Below are 19,738 nucleotides of genomic sequence, written 5' to 3'. Positions count from 1 at the left end.
GCGCACTGGGGTACGCAAGTGGATCGTGGGCAGGGGAAGTTCCCAGCTAAGCCCTTAGAACCCACCCCAGCAGCAAAATAGTACAACACAAGCACTGAAGGGGTCTCACAACACAAGTGGATCGGGAGCAGGGAACACTCTAGTAAGGCTCTCTTTTTGAACCCATTCCAGCTGTAAAAACAGGCAGCCTTAAGCGCTGAGAGGGTCTCACAACGCAAGTGGATCGGGAGCAGGGTAAAAACCCAGTAAGGCTCTTTGAACCCACCCCGGCTGTAAAAACAAGCAGCCTAATGCGCAGAAGGGGTCTCGTAGCACAAGTGGATCTGGAGCAGGGAAGACCCTAGTAAGGCTCCTAGAACCCACCCCCGAGGAAACAACTAGCCCGCAAACGGAGCGTGGGGGCTTCAAACACAAGTGGATCATGTGTGTAGAACGTGCCAAATTCATCTCCAAAGAGTAGACCAAGAGGCTAAAACGCCTCCATCCGTGGAAAAGTACAAAACACATGACCAAAAAATCAAAATGGCTCCAAGAACACATCCCGCGGAGGATCAAGTGAAAGGCTTCACAACGCGGGGTTTTGTTCTATCAAGAAATACGGACCAAGAGCCATAACTTCAGCGAAAATCACCCTGTGAGCAAGAGAGGGCGCAAGTGCTAAACCCGGTCAGGTTGGACAGCAATAAAAGGCACATAAGCGCCCACCTCCCCACCTCACTTGGAAAGGACAAGAGAAAGCAGGAAGAACCTGCTCCAAAGACAAGCAATTATGAACATGTCACAGCTCACACGATGGGGCCAAACAATTGTCACAAGCTTTCATATGAATGGCGGCGGGGATCAGCCTCGAGCGGGCCCCTAATTGGGATTAGGGCCCCCCGCTCACTTGTTCCCTCTGTCCCCAAAATATAGTATTGTTATCCTTATGTGATGTTATGGCTGGTTTTTCTTTGCACCATGGCTGGTACTAAAAGAAAGCTTGTGGCCAAAGTTTTTTCCACCTCACATCCTGGTTTTCAGTCTCCTCATTCCTGCAACTGTCATTCTGTATTGCCTTTCATGTCACACTTGTCATCCATGACACCCGTCACCCGCATGCCACTCCCCAGCACAAAAACACTTCCAGGCTTACACCCAGAGCCAGGCCTGGGAGAGTGAATAAACCATGAACGCGGATATATCGGGGATAAGCGGGTGGCTGTGGAAAGGCAGGGACCTTTCAGACCGTATCCTAGTGATTTCTCGGATATTCGGGGGAAAACACTTGCCAACGAGGCTCTGCTCTTCACCAGACTCTATACGAACATTTAGTCGGGTTTCATGTTTTCTACAAATAATGTGCATGGGGGAAACATCGATATCATGAATTTGAACTACGATTATTTGTACCTATGCTCGCCCTTCCGAAAGATGCTCATATCCGCCAGCTGAGGAACCCAGGCTGACTCGTCCTAGAGATTTTAAAACATTGCCTTTTTAAACGATATGTGTGACTCGAAGGACGCAAGATGCAGAATCATACTTCGGTCTCAGTCATCTAAGAACACCTATTCCTTAGAGGAGTTTGCAACTGGGCTGAGAGAAGTGCAGGACTTTGCATGTGCCGGGAGGATAGCTCAGTGGCAACGTGCTCACCTTGGAAGCAAGACGACACGCAGCAACACAGGTTCTCACCCCGGTCCGCGCTTAGTAACCTCTGGATATTAAGCGCGTTATAAATATGCAACTAAGACAACAAACAAGTCTGTAACAGCGCCTCGATGCCCTCGGGCTGCGTGAGCGCTTTAAAAATGCAAATAAATAAATGTACCTGCATCGTGAAGTTTACAACACAGCTTTGCAGACTTCTCAGAAGTTTTTGGTAGGTGTCATTACGTGCCCAGAGATTGGGATTTGCAGGCACTGAAGTACCCATCAAGACAGCCAGAGTGAACCTGTCAGGGCCCAAGTCTTGGACAAGGTTCTAGGACAGAGGTCTGTGCATGCTAGCTCTCCAGGTGTTTGCCACCTGTGCACTCTCTGGTCTCATGCTTTGGGGTACGGAGAGAGAACCTGCTCTACCGCGCGATCCATAATTTCCTTTATTGTGGAATTACTCAAGCAGAAAAGCCGAACAAAAACAAAGGGTTATTTAGTTGTAATACGTGTTAAGTCTGCCACCAGGCACTCCATCGTCCCCAATGAACACAGCGGAGAGAGGCTGAGGATAGATTATTTAGAACGCCCTTAATACCAGAGGTTTCGAAGCGCGGACCCGGGGATCGAACCTGTGCTTGCTTCCAAGGCGAGCACGTTGCCCCAGAGCTATCCTCTCGGGACTGCCCCATAAAAGCACGCAAACTCAGCCTGGCAGTGAAGGGGTTTGGGTGAGGAGGTGACGAGAGAGAGCGCAAGAGCTGGAGACCGGAGTGTGGAGACCAGGATGGACAAGACCCCACAGGCGGCAGGAGCGGTCCAGGAGGCTGGTCAACACTGAAGCCTGGAGTCCTGTAGGGTTTTAGCAAGTGGGTGAGTGGGGGCTGAAGAGAGCGACCTTAAGAAGAGGTTGGAGCCCACCGGGGCGAGGAAGGGAGAGGATGCGAGTGGCATAGGGGGTGAGTGACTGGGAGTAACAGTAGAAGTGAGGCCATTGGTGACCACAAGCGTGAAGATGACCAGCAGAACCCAGGTGTTTGGATGGGAACGCGGAGGGAAGGGGGAGCAAAGGGGCGATGAAAGTGAGATAAGCGCGAGCAGGTTCAGCAGTATTGACTGTGAGGAGTGCAAGGCCCGGATGGGTGCAGAGGTGGAACGTAAGAGTAGCCAGAAATAGGAGAGGCAACTACAGGGGGGAAGCAGGTGAGAGGCGTAGCGGAAATCTTAAGCACACGAGTGATGCCAGGCCGGGAGGAGCTCGAGAGGGGATGAAGGCAGGAGCAGTGCTTTAATTGGGATGGGGCCGGGCCCCAGCAGTCTCCAAAAAGTGGGACTGAGCCGGGAGCCCGGGGCCCCACCCGGTCCTGCCGCAACGTTGGCGGGACACATTATCCGGCCGCGGCCGCAGCCGCAACGGAAGACACGCCTGCATTAAATCAGGCAAGCTGACAGAAGTGCCAGCCAGCCGAAGCGTTGCTGTGACTGGCTGGCACTTCTGTCAGTAAATGTAAATCCCTCTGGTGACCCCTCGCGCAAGGGGTCACCAGAGGAAGTTACAGTCCCTTTGTTTCCCCAGGTCCAGAGGCGTCTTTACCCCTCGGCGAACCTGGCGACTCTGTGCTGATTTCTGTGTGTATAAAAGATGGCTTGAAAAGTACACAATTGAAGCCATCTTTTATAAAGCTTTGCTGACACCATCTGCAAAGCTTTATAAAATAAAAGAGGACTTTAATTGTGTACTTTTCAAGCTATCTTTTATAAACCCCGGAATGTTTAAAAAAGATGGCTTGAAGAATACGGAAACCATAAGGTATGCACAGAAATGTATAAATGTTATATATTTCTGTGCACACCTTACTATGGTTTGTGCACTTTTCAAGCCATCTTTTATAAACATAGAAATATGTTACATATTTCTGTTTATAAAAGATGGCTTGCATAGTACACAAACCATAGTAAGGTACGCATACAAATATATAAATGCTTACATAAATTTATATATTTACGTACCTTCCTATGGTTTGTGTGTTTTAGGCCACGCCCACCCCACAAGCCACGCCCCCAAAGATGGACCCCCTCAATATCTTACCCCGCTTAAAGCCCTGGGCAAGAGGCTGCACACCAGGGTGAAGGAGATGACATCGTGAGCAGAGAGGGAGAGAACCAGGGGAGAAAGGGCTTGATAATGGAAGGGCAGAGTGGAGAGCAAAAGTGTGCTTAGGTAAATTGGAGAAGGAGTTGGTAGCGGAGCTGGAAGGAGAGAGAGAGCAGTGTGATTGGAGGAGCTGGAAAGAGAGAGAGAGAGGAGTGTGATTGGAGGAGCTGGAAAGAGAGAGGAGTGTGATTGGAGGAGCTGAAAGGAGAGAGAGAGAGAGCAGTGTGATTGGAGGAGCTGGAAGGAGAGAGAGAGAGCAGTGTGATTGGATGAGCTGGAAGGAGAGAGAGAGAGCAGTGTGATTGGAGGAGCTGGAAGGAGAGAGAGAGAGCAGTGTGATTGGAGGAGCTGGAAGGAGAGAGAGAGGAGTGTGATTGGAGGAGCTGGAAGGAGAGAGAAGGGAGTGTGATTGGAGGAGCTGGAAGGAAAGAGAGAGGAGTGTGATTGGAAGAGCTGGAAGGAGAGAGAGGAGTGTGATTGGAGGAGCTGGAAAGAGAGAGAGGAGTGGCTGGAAGGAGAGAGAGAGGAGTGTGATTGGAGGAGCTGGAAGGAGAGAGAGAGAGCACTGTGATTGGAGGAGCTGGAAGGAGAGAGAGGAGTGTGATTGGAGGAGCGGGAAGGAGAGAGAGAGGAGTGTGATTGGAGGAGCTGGAAGGAGAGAGAGAGCAATGTGATTTGGAGGAGCTGGAAGGAGAGAGAGAGAGCAGTGTGATTGGAGGAGCTGAAAGGAGAGAGAGAGGAGTGGCTGGAAAGAGAGAGAGAGGATTGTGATTGGAGGAGCTGAAAGGAGAGAGAGAGAGCAGTGTGATTGGAGGAGCTGGAAAGAGAGAGAGAGAGAGAGAGAGAGGAGTGTGATTGGAGGAGCTGAAAGGAGAGAGAGAGAGGATTGTGATTGGAGGAGCTGGAAGGAGAGAGAGGATTGTGATTGGAGCAGCTGGAAGGAGAGAGAGAGAGCAGTGTGATTGGAGGAGCTGGAAGGAGAGAGAGAGGAGTGTGATTGGAGGAGCTGGAAGGAGAGAGAGAGGAGTGTGATTGGAGGAGCTGGAAGGAGAGAGAGGAGTGTGATTGGAGGAGCTGGAAGGAGAGAGAGAGCAGTGTGATTGGAGGAGCTGGAAGGAAAGAGAGAGCAGTGTGATTGGAGGAGCTGGAAGGAAAGAGAGGAGTGTGATTGGAGGAGCTGGAAGGAGAGAGAGAGGAGTGTGATTGGAGGAGCTGGAAAGAGAGAGAGAGAGAGGAGTGTGATTGGAGGAGCTGAAAGGAGAGAGAGAGAGAGAGAGGAGTGTGATTGGAGGAGCTGAAAGGAGAGAGAGAGAGAGGAGTGCGATTGGAGGAGCTAGAAGGAGAGAGAGAGAGCAGTGTGATTGGAGGAGCTGGAAGGAGAGAGAGAGAGAGCAGTGTGATTGGAGGAGCTGGAAGGAGAGAGAGAGGAGTGTGATTGGAGGAGCTGGAAGGAGAGAGAGAGGAGTGTGATTGGAGGAGCTGGAAGGAGAGAGAGAGAGCAGTGTGATTGGAGGAGCTGGAAGGAAAGAGAGAGGAGTGTGATTGGAGGAGCTGGAAGGAGAGAGAGAGGAGTGTGATTGGAGGAGCTGGAAGGAGAGAGAGAGGAGTGCGATTGGAGGAGCTGGAAGGAAAGAGAGAGGAGTGCGATTTGAGGAGCTGGAAGGAGAGAGAGAGGAGTGCGATTGGAGGAGCTGGAAAGAGAGAGAGGAGTGGCTGGAAGGAGAGAGAGAGGAGTGTGATTGGAGGAGCTGGAAGGAGAGAGAGAGAGCAGTGTGATTGGAGGAGCTGGAAGGAGAGAGAGAGAGGAGTGGCTGGAAAGAGAGAGAGAGAGGATTGTGATTGGAGGAGCTGAAAGGAGAGAGAGAGAGAGCAGTGTGATTGGAGGAGCTGGAAGGAGAGAGAGAGGAGTGTGATTGGAGGAGATGGAAAGAGAGAGAGAGAGGAGTGTGATTGGAGGAGCTGAAAGGAGAGAGAGAGAGGATTGTGATTGGAGGAGCTGGAAGGAGAGAGAGAGAGCAGTGTGATTGGAGGAGCTGGAAGGAGAGAGAGAGAGAGAGCAGTGTGATTGGAGGAGCTGGAAGGAGAGAGAGAGAGCAGTGTGATTGGAGGAGCTGGAAGGAGAGAGAGAGGAGTGTGATTGGAGGAGCTGGAAGGAGAGAGAGAGGAGTGTGATTGAGGAGCTGGAAGGAGAGAGAGAGCAGTGTGATTGGAGGAGCTGGAAGGAAAGAGAGAGGAGTGTGATTGGAGGAGCTGGAAGGAGAGAGAGAGGAGTGTGATTGGAGGAGCTGGAAGGAGAGAGAGAGGAGTGTGATTGGAGGAGCTGGAAGGAGAGAGAAGGGAGTGTGATTGGAGGAGCTGGAAGGAAAGAGAGAGGAGTGTGATTGGAGGAGCTGGAAAGAGAGAGAGGAGTGTGATTGGAGGAGCTGGAAAGAGAGAGAGGAGTGGCTGGAAGGAGAGAGAGAGGTGTGTGATTGGAGGAGCTGGAAGGAGAGAGAGAGAGAGCAGTGTGATTTGGAGGAGCTGGAAGGAGAGAGGGAGAGAGCAGTGTGATTGGAGGAGCTGGAAGGAGAGAGAGAGGAGTGTGATTGGAGGAGCTGGAAGGAGAGAGAGAGAGCAGTGTGATTGGAGGAGCTGGAAGGAGAGAGAGAGAGAGCAGTGTGACTGGAGGAGCTGGAAGGAGAGAGAGAGGAGTGTGATTGGAGGAGCTGGAAGGAGAGAGAGCAGTGTGATTGGAGGAGCTGGAAGGAGAGAGAGTGCAGTGTGATTGGAGGAGCTGGAAGGAGAGAGAGAGAAGTGGCTGGAAGGAGAGAGAGAGCAGTGTGATTGGAGGAGCTGGAAGGAGAGAGAGAGAGCAGTGTGATTGGAGGAGCTGGAAGGAGAGAGCAGTGTGATTGGAGGAGCTGGAAGGAGAGAGAGAGAGGAGTGTGATTGGAGGAGCTGGAAAGAGAGAGGGGAGTGGCTGGAAGGAGAGAGAGAGGAGTGTGATTGGAGGAGCTGGAAGGAGAGAGAGAGCAGTGTGATTGGAGGAGCTGGAAGGAGAGAGAGAGCAGTGTGATTGGAGGAGCTGGAAGGAGAGAGAGAGGAGTGTGATTGGAGCAGGAGGGCAGTTCACAAGGAGCACCTTGCTGGGCTGAGACACAGGCGCGTTGAGACGGGGCAGGGAAGTGGGCCACCCTGGCTTCCTGCTCACCCTGCCCAGCTCACTCCCAGTCTTTTGGGGCTTCCCACCCTCTCTACCAAAGATTGCAGGACTCTGAACGCCTGACAGGGGGTCTCCTCATTGGGAAGAGACTCCCGAGGCTTCTAAAAGGGGGAAGGGACAGAGGATTGGACCAAGGTGAGGAGACAGTAGGACGACAGGGCAGATGCTCCCTCAACTCCTCTACAGGCTTATGGTCTCCAAGAGGTTTTAAGAATGTTTGCCGAGTACTTTTTGCAGACCTACACTTTGGCCAAATTTTGTTTTTACCAATTTATTCCCCCCTCGGTAGAAATGCATTTGGCAAAAGTGCAGGTCAGGGAACGTGGGCCAGACCCCCCACGAACCAACAGGGGGACACGCCGGAGCACTGGGAAGAGTCTGAGAGACTGGAGGCAGCAGAGAAGACGAGTGCGGGAGCCCTAACAGGAACTCGCCAGGCCACAGGCAGGCCACACACTCCCGCAGCCGCCTGTGCACGCACGCGCACGCACGCACGCGCACGCGGGTCCGCGCTCGCTCCTCGCCGTGAAACGACTCATCTCCCCCTGTAATGAGGCTGCTATCAGTCCCCGGAGATGGAATCGTTTCTATTAATGCGGAGTTAGGGACGAACTTAGTCACCCCTCGGCTGTGACACCCCCTCCACACCGCCTTTTCTCATTAAACAGGAGCTCTGGGTATGCAAATCTGCCTTTATTATGCTAATGAGGGCTTTTCTTTCTCGATTTCGTGGGCACAGGGTCAGGCGCAGTAAATGGAAATGACACATTGTGAGAGAAATACAGAAAAAAGAGGCTTAAAGCATCTAGGGCTGGACGTGATGGGCATGCACTCTATGCCCTCCCTGGAAGTGGCGCTTGCCATGAGCAGTGACTGGGCTGCAGGCGTGTACACCCAAGGACGTGCCCGGTGTACATACCACAAACCTCGAGTTCAGCATAAGGACACAACTCACATATTTCTCAATGCCGGACAAGAGCCTGAAGGTGTACATTTACACCAGTAGGCTTCCCAGACGGGCCTATGCCTTGGTGAGGCCGCAAGATGCAGCCACAGATCCTATGCCCTGGAGAGGCCGCAAGATGCAGCCACAGATCCTATGCCCTGGAGAGGCCGCAAGATGCAGCCACAGATCCTACGCCCTGGAGAGGCCGCAAGATGCAGCCACAGATCCTACGCCCTGGAGAGGCCGCAAGATGCAGCCACAGATCCTACGCCCTGGAGAGGCCTCAAGATGCAGCCACAGATCCTACGCCCTGGAGAGGCCGCAAGATGCAGCCACAGATCCTACGCCCTGGAGAGGCCGCAAGATGCAGCCACAGATCCTACGCCCTGGAGAGGCCGCAAGATGCAGCCACAGATCCTACGCCTTGGAGAGGCCGCAAGATGCAGCCACAGATCCTACGCCCTGGAGAGGCCGCAAGATGCAGCCACAGATCCTACGCCCTGGAGAGGCCGCAAGATGCAGCCACAGATCCTACGCCCTGGAGAGGCCGCAAGATGCAGCCACAGATCCTACGCCCTGGAGAGGCCGCAAGATGCAGCCACAGATCCTATGCCTTGGAGAGGCCGCAAGATGCAGCCACAGATCCTATGCCCTGGCGAGGCCGCAAGATGCAGCCACAGATCCTATGCCCTGGAGAGGCCGCAAGATGCAGCCACAGATCCTACGGAGAGGCTGCAAGATGCAGCCACAGATCCTATGCCTTGGAGAGGCCGCAAGATGCAGCCACAGATCCTATGCCCTGGAGAGGCCGCAAGATGCAGCCACAGATCCTACGGAGAGGCCGCAAGATGCAGCCACAGATCCTATGCCTTGGAGAGGCCGCAAGATGCAGCCACAGATCCTATGCCTTGGAGAGGCCGCAAGATGCAGCCACAGATCCTATGCCCTGGGCCTGCTTTCCTTGTATGTGCTTCTGCGGATGCTCTTCAAGTCTCGCTATAATAAGATCAAAAATGTTCCCAACACGTTTCAACCACTGTTCCTGCATTATGCTTTCATCAGGATCCATTTCAATTTCAAATCAAATAATTTCCCCCACTTGCATTCAACCCAAGTTAGTTGGGTGATCGAAAGTGTGTTTGCCCAACTCTTGATACTGTGGAATACCTGAACTAATGCAGTGTAGAAACAGGTCTGTAAACCACTGCCCCTTTCGAATTGCGACCTTCTAGTCAGAGTGTTCAGAACTGGTGACCTTTTCTTTAGTTCCCTAATCTTTTTCACAGAGTTTCAATTTGTTTTGTGTCTCTCTATCCCACCCCCTCTGGGAGTCTTCCTTTGCTTGTACCAGTTCTTTGTTTTTGTCAGAAGTGCACAACCTGTTGTTGGAGAAAGAAAGCCTCTCACTAAAGTTGCCCGTCCTGGAAAGGGGCGGCAAGACCGTGTGTGGAGCACCCACTTCTATTTTCATGGCTGGAACAACAGGCCAAGACATGGGGAGTCAAGGGGGCGGCGTGTGTGGAGCCAGGGTGTTGGTGAGGCTAGGGGAGCACTGGAGCAAGCACAGCTGGGAAATACTGGGCAAGTGAGTGGCCCAGTGTGGTAGGAGAGAAGAGCGGCTTTGAACAGCATGCAACCTGCTCAGAACTAGGGCGCAGATAATTCGATTCAGCCCAGGATTTGAGCCACCTGACTGGCTGTCGCACCAGCCCAGGGTGCTAATGCAATAGTTTGCCTGGTAAGGCCCCTATGTATGCAGAAGAGAAGTGCATCAAGTACGCAGCAAGTATTCCTGTAGAAAGTCTGCCAATCTGACAGGTGGCAGGAGCTTCATTCATGTATGTCTTGGTATGTGCACCACAGATGTAGGGAGGTCTGTCCATCATGCATGTAGGAGTAAGGACCATGGACTCGGTAGTTGCTATAGCCGTCCTCACACAAAGGAAGAAAAAGCTAGGCTATTATTTCCAAAGCCGGAATCTCTTGCTTGCACGGGGCCTTCATACCTTGCCTGATAGTGGGCTTGCCTGATAGTGGGCTGGCGTTAGTAGAAAACATACCTTGCCTGATAGTGGGCTAGAAAACATACCTTGCCTGATAGTGGGCTGGCGTTAGTAGAAAACATACCTTGCCTGATAGTGGGCTGGCGTTAGTAGAAAACATACCTTCCCTGATAGTTGGCTGGCGTTAGTAGAAAACATACCTTCCCTGATAGTTGGCTGGCGTTAGTAGAAAACATACCTCGCCTGTTAATGGGCTGGCGTTAGTAGAAAACATACCTTGCCTGATAGTGGGCTAGAAAACATACCTTGCCTGATAGTGGGCTGGCGTTAGTAGAAAACACACCTTGCCTGATAGTGGGCTGGCGTTAGTAGAAAACACACCTTGCCTGATAGTGGGCTGGCGTTAGTAGAAAACATACCTTGCCTGATAGTGGGCTAGAAAACATACCGTGCCTGATAGTGGGCTGGCGTTAGTAGAAAACACACCTTGCCTGATAGTGGGCTGGCGTTAGTAGAAAACATACCTTGCCTGATAGTGGGCTGGCGTTAGTAGAAAACATACCTTGCCTGATAGTGGGCTGGCGTTAGTAGAAAACATACCTTCCCTGATAGTTGGCTGGCGTTAGTAGAAAACACACCTTCCCTGATAGTGGGCTGGCGTTAGTAGAAAACATACCTTGCCTGATAGTGGGCTAGAAAACATACCTTGCCTGATAGTGGGCTGGCGTTAGTAGAAAACACACCTTGCCTGATAATGGGCTGGCGTTAGTAGAAAACATACCTTGCCTGATAGTGGGCTAGAAAACATACCTTGCCTGATAGTGGGCTGGCGTTAGTAGAAAACATACCTTGCCTGATAGTGGGCTAGAAAACATACCTTGCCTGATAGTGGGCTGGCGTTAGTAGAAAACACACCTTGCCTGATAGTGGGCTGGCGTTAGTAGAAAACATACCTTGCCTGATAGTGGGCTAGAAAACATACCTTGCCTGATAGTGGGCTGGCGTTAGTAGAAAACACACCTTGCCTGATAGTGGGCTGGCGTTAGTAGAAAACATACCTTGCCTGATAGTGGGCTAGAAAACATACCTTCCCTGATAGTTGGCTGGCGATAGTAGAAAACATACCTCGCCTGTTAATGGGCTAGAAAACACACCTTGCCTGATAGTGGGCTGGCGTTAGTAGAAAACATACCTTGCCTGATAGTGGGCTAGAAAACATACCTTGCCTGATAGTGGGCTGGCGTTAGTAGAAAACATACCTTGCCTGATAGTGGGCTAGAAAACATACCTTGCCTGATAGTGGGCTGGCGTTAGTAGAAAACACACCTTGCCTGATAGTGGGCTGGCGTTAGTAGAAAACATACCTTGCCTGATAGTGGGCTAGAAAACATACCTTGTCTGATAGTGGGCTGGCGTTAGTAGAAAACACACCTTGCCTGATAATGGGCTGGCGTTAGTAGAAAACATACCTTGCCTGATAGTGGGCTAGAAAACATACCTTGCCTGATAGTGGGCTGGCGTTAGTAGAAAACATACCTTGCCTGATAGTGGGCTAGAAAACATACCTTGCCTGATAGTGGGCTGGCGTTAGTAGAAAACACACCTTGCCTGATAGTGGGCTGGCGTTAGTAGAAAACATACCTTGCCTGATAGTGGGCTAGAAAACATACCTTGCCTGATAGTGGGCTGGCGTTAGTAGAAAACATACCTTGCCTGATAGTGGGCTGGCGTTAGTAGAAAACACACCTTGCCTGATAGTGGGCTGGCGTTAGTAGAAAACACACCTTGCCTGATAGTGGGCTGGCGTTAGTAGAAAACACACCTTGCCTGATAGTGGGCTGGCGTTAGTAGAAAACACACCTTGCCTGATAGTGGGCTGGCGTTAGTAGAAAACATACCTTGCCTGATAGTGGGCTGGCGTTAGTAGAAAACACACCTTGCCTGATAGTGGGCTGGCGTTAGTAGAAAACATACCTTGCCTGATAGTGGGCTGGCGTTAGTAGAAAACACACCTTGCCTGATAGTGGCCTAGAAAACATACCTTGCCTGATAGTGGGCTGGCGTTAGTAGAAAACATACCTTGCCTGATAGTGGGCTAGAAAACATACCTTGCCTGATAGTGGGCTGGCGTTAGTAGAAAACACACCTTGCCTGATAGTGGGCTGGCGTTAGTAGAAAACACACCTCGCCTGTTAATGGGCTAGAAAACACACCTTGCCTGATAGTGGGCTGGCGTTAGTAGAAAACACACCTTGCCTGATAGTGGGCTGGCGTTAGTAGAAAACACACCTTGCCTGATAGTGGGCTGGCGTTAGTGGAAAACATACCTTGCCTGATAGTGGGCTGGCGTTAGTAGAAAACATACCTTGCCTGATAGTGGGCTGGCGTTAGTAGAAAACATACCTTCCCTGATAGTTGGCTGGCGTTAGTAGAAAACATACCTCGCCTGTTAATGGGCTAGAAAACACACCTTGCCTGATAGTGGGCTGGCGTTAGTAGAAAACACACCTTGCCTGATAGTGGGCTGGCGTTAGTAGAAAACACACCTTGCCTGATAGTGGGCTGGCGTTAGTAGAAAACACACCTTGCCTGATAGTGGGCTGGAGTTAGTAGAAAACATACCTTGCCTGATAGTGGGCTGGCGTTAGTAGAAAACACACCTTGCCTGATAGTGGGCTGGCGTTAGTAGAAAACATACCTTGCCTGATAGTGGGCTTGCCTGATAGTGGGCTGGCGTTAGTAGAAAACATACCTTGCCTGATAGTGGGCTAGAAAACATACCTTGCCTGATAGTGGGCTGGCGTTAGTAGAAAACACACCTTGCCTGATAGTGGGCTGGCGTTAGTAGAAAACATACCTTGCCTGATAGTGGGCTAGAAAACATACCTTGCCTGATAGTGGGCTGGCGTTAGTAGAAAACACACCTTGCCTGATAGTGGGCTGGCGCTAGCAGTGGACTTTAGGGGGCCCCGGCAGGGCCCCGGCTCGAACACAATTCTCTGAGACTGCTGGGGCTCTGCTCCAGCTATCCCCGGCCCAATTAAAGCCCTGATTCACTGTAATTCTTGTAGGATACCTTGTGCAGAAACCGCCGTGCACCGCGATCCCGACGTCTAGCAGCAGCTGTTTCTTTAAATGCCCAAATACGCCCAACATTCGCGTTTCATTCGCATTTCGGGAAAATGCGAGCCAGCCAATAACAGGCAGGTTCCCTAAATCCCCCCCCCCCCCCGCCCAACATGCCATTATTGCATGTGTGCTAATTCCCCCCCCACCCCCCGTTACCCTGTGCTGCAATGCCCCCCCACCCCCTCCGTTACCCTGTACTGCTAGGCCCCCCCACCCCTCCGATGCAGTGTGCTACTATCCCCCCACCCCCTCCGTTACCCTGTGCAGCTAGCCCCCCCAGCCCCTCCGATCCCTGCTAGCCCCCCACCGTGCTGCTAGCCCCCCCAGCCCGCGGTTATCCTGCAATGCCCCCCCACCCCCTCCGTTACCCTGTACTGCTAGGCCCCCCCACCCCCTCCGTTACCCTGTGCAGCTAGCCCCCCCCAGCCCCTCCGATCCCTGCTAGCCCCCCACCGTTACCCTGTGCTGCTAGCCCCCCCAGCCCACCGTTATCCTCTACTGCTAGGCCCCCCCACCCCCTCCGTTACCCTGTACTGCTAGGCCCCCCCACCCCCTCTGTTACCCTGTACTGCCATTCCCCCCCACCCCTCCGATGCCCAGTGTGCTACTATCCCCCCACCCCCTCCGTTACCCAGTGCAGCTAGCCCCCTCAGCCCCTCCGATCCCTGCTAGCCCCCACCGTTACCCTGTGCTGCTAGCCCCCCCAGCCCGCCGTTATCCTCTACTGCTAGGCCCCCCCACCCCCTCCGTTACCCTGTACTGCTAGGCCCCCCCACCCCCTCCGTTACCCTGTACTGCCATTCCCCCCCACCCCTTCGATGCCCAGTGTGCTACTATCCCCCCCCACCCCCTCCGTTACCCAGTGCAGCTAGCCCCCTCAGCCCCTCCGATCCCTGCTAGCCCCCCACCGTTACCCTGTACTGCTAGGCCCCCCAGCCCGCCGTTATCCTCTACTGCTAGGCCCCCCCACCCCCTCCGTTACCCTGTACTGCTAGGCCCCCCCACCCCCTCCGTTACCCTGTACTGCCATTCCCCCCCACCCCTCCGATGCCCAGTGTGCTACTATCCCCCCACCCCCTCCGTTACCCAGTGCAGCTAGCCCCCCAGCCCCTCCGATCCCTGCTAGCCCCCCACCGTTACCCTGTGCTGCTAGCCCCCCCAGCCCGCCGTTACCCTGTACTGCTAGGCCCCCCACCCCCTCTGTTACCCTGTACTGCCATTCCCCCCCACCCCTCCGATGCCCAGTGTGCTACTATCCCCCCACCCCCTCCGTTACCCAGTGCAGCTAGCCCCCTCAGCCCCTCCGATCCCTGCTAGCCCCCCACCGTTACCCTGTGCTGCTAGCCCCCTCAGCCCGCCGTTATCCTCTACTGCTAGGCCCCCCCACCCCCTCCGTTACCCTGTACTGCTAGGCCCCCCCACCCCCTCCGTTACCCCGTACTGCCATTCCCCCCCACCCCTCCGATGCCCAGTGTGCTACTATCCCCCCCACCCCCTCCGTTACCCAGTGCAGCTAGCCCCCTCAGCCCCTCCGATCCCTGCTAGCCCCCCACCGTTACCCTGTACTGCTAGGCCCCCCAGCCCGCCGTTATCCTCTACTGCTAGGCCCCCCCACCCCCTCCGTTACCCTGTACTGCCATTCCCCCCCACCCCTCCGATGCCCAGTGTGCTACTATCCCCCCACCCCCTCCGTTACCCAGTGCAGCTAGCCCCCCCAGCCCCTCCGATCCCTGCTAGCCCCCCACCGTTACCCTGTGCTGCTAGCCCCCCCAGCCCGCCGTTATCCTCTACTGCTAGGCCCCCCCACCCCCTCCGTTACCCTGTACTGCCATTCCCCCCCACCCCTCCGATGCCCAGTGTGCTACTATCCCCCCACCCCCTCCGTTACCCAGTGCAGCTAGCCCCCTCAGCCCCTCCGATCCCTGCTAGCCCCCCACCGTTACCCTGTGCTGCTAGCCCCCCCAGCCCGTCGTTATCCTCTACTACAATGCCCCCCCACCCCCTCCGTTACCCTGTACTGCTAGGCCCCCCCACCCCCTCCGTTACCCTGTACTGCCATTCCCCCACCCCTCCGATGCCCAGTGTGCCATTCCCCCCACCCCTCTGATGCCCAGTGTGCCATTCCCCCCCCACCCCTCCGATGCCCAGTGTGCTGCTGTTTCATCCGATGGCCTTTTCCCAAGCCTTGGAGTCTGCAGTCCCTGAACTGGACATTCCATGCAGATGTTTCGGAGTCTAGGCACTGGCTGGCTCGCAGCCTTCTTCCTCCTGTGTTGCGATCTGATGCAGCTTGTTATGGCCCTGCCGTGCTGTGTTAAGTGTCTCTCCCTGCTTGTGTGTGTATGCAGGCTGTTCTGCTCACACATACCGAACAAGCAGTTCTTTGCTGCCCTACCTGTATTCATAGTTTTTTATTTTTGGGCTCTGCCACCCTTCCTGTGTGTTACACATGCGATTGCTGCTCTGATTTTCTACTTATGTTGTCCCCACACTACCCTTTGCGGCCCCTCCGTCCTGCTAGTGCTAAGGCTCCTCTTGCCACTACCCGCAATCTGTCATATTCTCTCTGGCTACGACACCTACACGTGTCAATGGACACGCAGCACCATTTCTGGCCAAGCAGCTATGTCCGGTTGAATTACAGAATAACGCCGGAATCCAGTCTTGCCCCGCCTCACGTTCTGGATACATACCAACAATAGCCAGTGGCTTTTCACCCGCCTATGTTATGGTTGTTACCGCCACCCCAGCCTGTACACCCACTTGATATAGGTTTGCTCCCAGCACACTAAATTCAACGTCACTCCTTCTCTCACATATATAATATAGCCATTGTACCAGTACCAACATAGAACTAACTGTGTCTCTACCACTGGTAGTATTTCGCAATAGCCTACCTGCCAAACTGTTTCTGCCCTACCAGTCAAACTGTGTTAGCCTACCCACCCACGCTTCTTATCTTACTGGCAGAGCAACTAAATTACTCTATAAGCTAAGCATGCCTATGTTTGACTAGCCCACTGTGCTGCCCACTGCATTGATGTACACTAGCCTATGCTTGACTAGCCCACTGTGCTGCCCATTGCAATGATGTACACTAGACTATGCCTATGCTTGACTAGCCCACTGTTTCGTTTCCTTCCCACTCTCCCCCTCCCTCCCTTCCTTATCTATGTCGTAGCTTTTGCACTATCTGACATGTCGTCAGGCTGAGATTACTGTTCATGGCCTGTAAGAGTGTCATTGTATTCTCCCTTGCCTCGAAGCGATTTGAAACGCATTGTGTATAGGCGTGCTATAAAGAAATTATCATATCATGTGAGTAGAGTGAGAAATCGTGAGTGACATGACAAGAGGGGATGCATGCGAGGGCGCCAGAGAGAGAAGGGGAGAGAATCCAGTGTAGATGAAACGTGGGGAGAGAGTGAGGCTCTGAATAGAGTGCATATATACAAAGTGTGTGGCTGTGATGAGAAACTACAATAGGTGTCCAGTCACCAACAGTAGATAGGTTTTTGGTCCGCAAAATGTAAAGGATAGCTGTGCAAAAATTAATAGTATATTCCAGATTTGGCTTTTTGAGTACATTTTTTATTCAGCCTGTATCCAAACATATGGCAGTATTTGTACTATAACATATTTTCATTCCAACAAGAGTGTTCTGTGAAACTGTTTATTCTTTGGACGTGACAAGTAATATCTCCTAAGTTCCAAGGTAACTTAGGTGGGAAGTGACTGCCCACCCTGCGACCCACCCACAGTTGCCCCCTCTCCCTTTTTCTTCATGCACTTATCAGACCTACCCTGTCTGCTGCCTTAACCCAGCACTTGCCACTTGCTGGCTGCACTACCACTGTTTGTTGTCTTTATTATTTATTTATTTTCTATTTATCTTTTTCTACTGTGCTCCGCGCTTCCCACCCCCTGCCCCTCCATGCACTTTTTCCCCTTCCCCTCTCACATGAACTTGCGCGTTCTCAATGTCACTGGGCCTAGTAAGATTGTTGTTTTTGTTCCACTCCTCCCTTGCCATTACGCACTCTGACACACTTTGTGTATGAGTGCGATATAAATAAAATATTATTCTGGTAAACTAATGCCCAATCTCAATCACCCCTTTTCTGGGAAAATGAACATGTGCTACTCAATCCCCTGCCCGATAAACCGCTTTGCTCACATAGCATGCATTACTAGTTGCCATTTTCCATAAAGTTTATATTGCGACTAGTTGAAATGAAACATCGGTTTTCAAATTTAGTGAAATAATTTATGCCTTGCATTGGGTATTTAACATTTGGGTGTCTTTCAGACCACTAGGAAATTTAAGATGGCCCAATCTTGGTGCTCAGATGACTCTTTTTTTGTGGTGCACTTTGAATCTGACGATACCATTCAGTGCTTGGGAAAAGAAGACGTGGAGTTCATCACTGACGACTTGCGTGGAGATGACTGGGGGCGCATTCGTGCCTTTTTTGATACTGTAGAACTGGACCACGACGGAAACGATGTGATTCGGAAAAAGGATTACTCAGGAACAATTGTATTGTCTGGTGGTAAGTTGTTGTGAGTCACTAGTTGATACTATGTCAGCCATCTAAATCTCTCGTAGCTTCTCAAGGTGTATTTCAATAACGCAAAGGGGATTTGTTATCATAGAAGAATGTTTGATTTGTGTAGCGCACCGGCACCATTATTACAGTCCCCACGTGCTCAATTGGCTCTACATAGAGGAGTTAGGGTGTTGGTTAGTAAGGGAAGGCGGTTAAGTATAGAGTTTGTGCTTTTCTGTTGATGCATGTGGAACTAGGACAAACTGTTTCTATGTTGGTTTGGAAGTGGGCACTGGATTGTCGTGCCAGGGCTGTTCAGTGGTTGCAGGTGTTTGTGTCGGGTGTGTGTTGTGAGTGCTGTTTGCAGTACTAGAAGTTGCTATCATTTTATATATAATTTTATTTTTCAGAACGATCAACCTGTGTTACTTTTATCCGAAAAAATGTGCCCCGAAACATGACGGGTGATGCCCTCTTATGCCACCTCAAAGAAAAGGCACATGTAAAAAAACTATCTGGAGGAAAGAGAGGAGCTAGTGTCGTTTTGAACACTGTACTGCAAGAAATGAGGGATGAGAGTAATGAAGCGAGTAAAAAAAAAAGATGTGGGAAAGAAGGTCCTTCACAGAGTGACAGTAGTGAAGTAAGCGGAAAGAAACAAGCGCTAGCCAAAAAGAATTTGCATCCTTCCAAGCTAGCAGAGGTGTCTATGTTCATGGCACATCCTCTTCCTCTTACTCCAGTGTTTCCAGAGGTGCAAATTAGACTGTCACCAAGGGCAGTCACAAGGAGGGTTGAAAATTCCGAGGTATTTACACCTCCACAATTCAGGGGTTTCCCAAATCCATCATCGCAACAAGGCCTCCGTACGCCACTGCCTCTACCTCTCCCGGATATGGCGGCTTCTAAAGGGCAATGGGCTACACCTAATAAGGGGTGTGAACCATACTTGTACCACACTAGCCAGCCACAACAACGGCTTATCCACTCCACGCCATTTACACAGGGTATACAGCCAGATGAACTCAGTAAGACCATGGCACCACCACTATATAGTCCCCAAGCTTCATGGCCAATAGAGTCACATCTAAGGCCACGCAGACTCGAAATGCACCAGGGCTTAAATGGGGCAGGAATAGCCCATTGTGAACAAGACACTGAACATGAAGACATGAGCAGTGTCTTGAGGGGGAGCATGGAATCATCATTTGGAGATTATGGACCAGGGACAACGGAAACGGTCGATCGGCCCCCGATAGACAAAGATGACAATATGGTGGAAAGCTTAACCGGTATGTGCTTTGAGTAACTACATTGCAATCTTGGTAATTGTCATTAAAATGTGTACTGTATTAACATGTGTAATAATATTTGTACTATTATTTCAGCATACTGGGACACAATGGATTCCCGCCAGCAGGTAGCAGTTGAGCACTGCTTGGAACTGGCCCTCCAGTGGATAAAGAGGCGGCGGACGGGAGCCACAGAAACAGTTTTTCCCGATCCAAATCCAAACCCTGGCCCATCAACTGCAACTGCATCAGAGGTAAGTGCCATTAGAGTTAAATAAAAGTTGGTTTGTGCCCCTATGAAATAAATAAATGTTTCTTTCTCTATCCAAATGCTATTGGTTGTAGGCTTCTGTGTGTCTCCACCCCAATCTGAAACCCTCCTCCCCAACATTCCTATGAAGCCATAGGGCTTCTAGACAAATGTCAAAAGGGTGGGAAAAGGTAGCTGAAATACTGTGGCTCATGTATTCACCGGTTATTGTCCATCACTCATTATATGCCCACATGTAACATGTCCATTACTTAAGACCCGTTATGCTGCCAATGTCATATAGTGGTGTCCTAATTTTTATTTAATTTTTAATTTTTTTAGATAGTTATAAAAGCAAGCACATAGTTAAATTCCCAAAAGCAAGCACATAGTTAAATTCCCATAGGTAGTTAAATTCCCATAGGTATTTCCCATAGGTATACGCGATCGACATTAGTTGGCCTGGGAGCCAAATGTAGCTCCAGGTAGGCATTGCTTGTATGGCTCCTTTACCAATGCACTGTACATGGGGGAAACGTGACATTGGTCATTTCTTCACAATATACCAAATATGCA

General features: G+C 51.6%; 1 protein-coding gene across 1 annotated transcript; it reads left to right on the top strand.

The window, feature by feature from the left end:
- The first annotated feature begins 16,310 nt into the window (after positions 1–16,310).
- On the top strand, positions 16,311–19,528 carry LOC138520183 (uncharacterized). Its single transcript, XM_069632659.1, has 4 exons — positions 16,311–17,623; positions 18,031–18,912; positions 19,009–19,166; positions 19,505–19,528. The coding sequence occupies exons 1-4, from the start codon at positions 17,398–17,400 to the stop codon at positions 19,526–19,528; spliced, it is 1,290 nt and encodes a 429-aa protein (XP_069488760.1). The 5' UTR covers positions 16,311–17,397.
- The last annotated feature ends 210 nt before the right edge of the window (positions 19,529–19,738 follow it).

This window comes from Ambystoma mexicanum, chromosome 13 (assembly GCF_040938575.1).
Source record: "Ambystoma mexicanum isolate Mex_15411 chromosome 13, UKY_AmexF1_1, whole genome shotgun sequence".
NCBI classification, from domain to species: Eukaryota; Metazoa; Chordata; class Amphibia; order Caudata; family Ambystomatidae; genus Ambystoma; species Ambystoma mexicanum.
The sequence above is the reverse complement of the archived record's forward strand: the minus strand, read 5'-3'. Positions and strand labels throughout refer to the sequence as shown.

Coding starts and splice junctions, on each gene's coding strand:
- LOC138520183 (XM_069632659.1), top strand. CDS start 17,398: ATGGCCCAATCTTGGTGCTCAGATGACTCTTTTTTTGTGGTGCACTTT. Junction 18,913..19,008: donor TATGGTGGAAAGCTTAACCG/GTATGTGCTTTG, acceptor CTATTATTTCAG/CATACTGGGACACAATGGAT. Junction 19,167..19,504: donor CAACTGCAACTGCATCAGAG/GTAAGTGCCATT, acceptor TAATTTTTTTAG/ATAGTTATAAAAGCAAGCAC.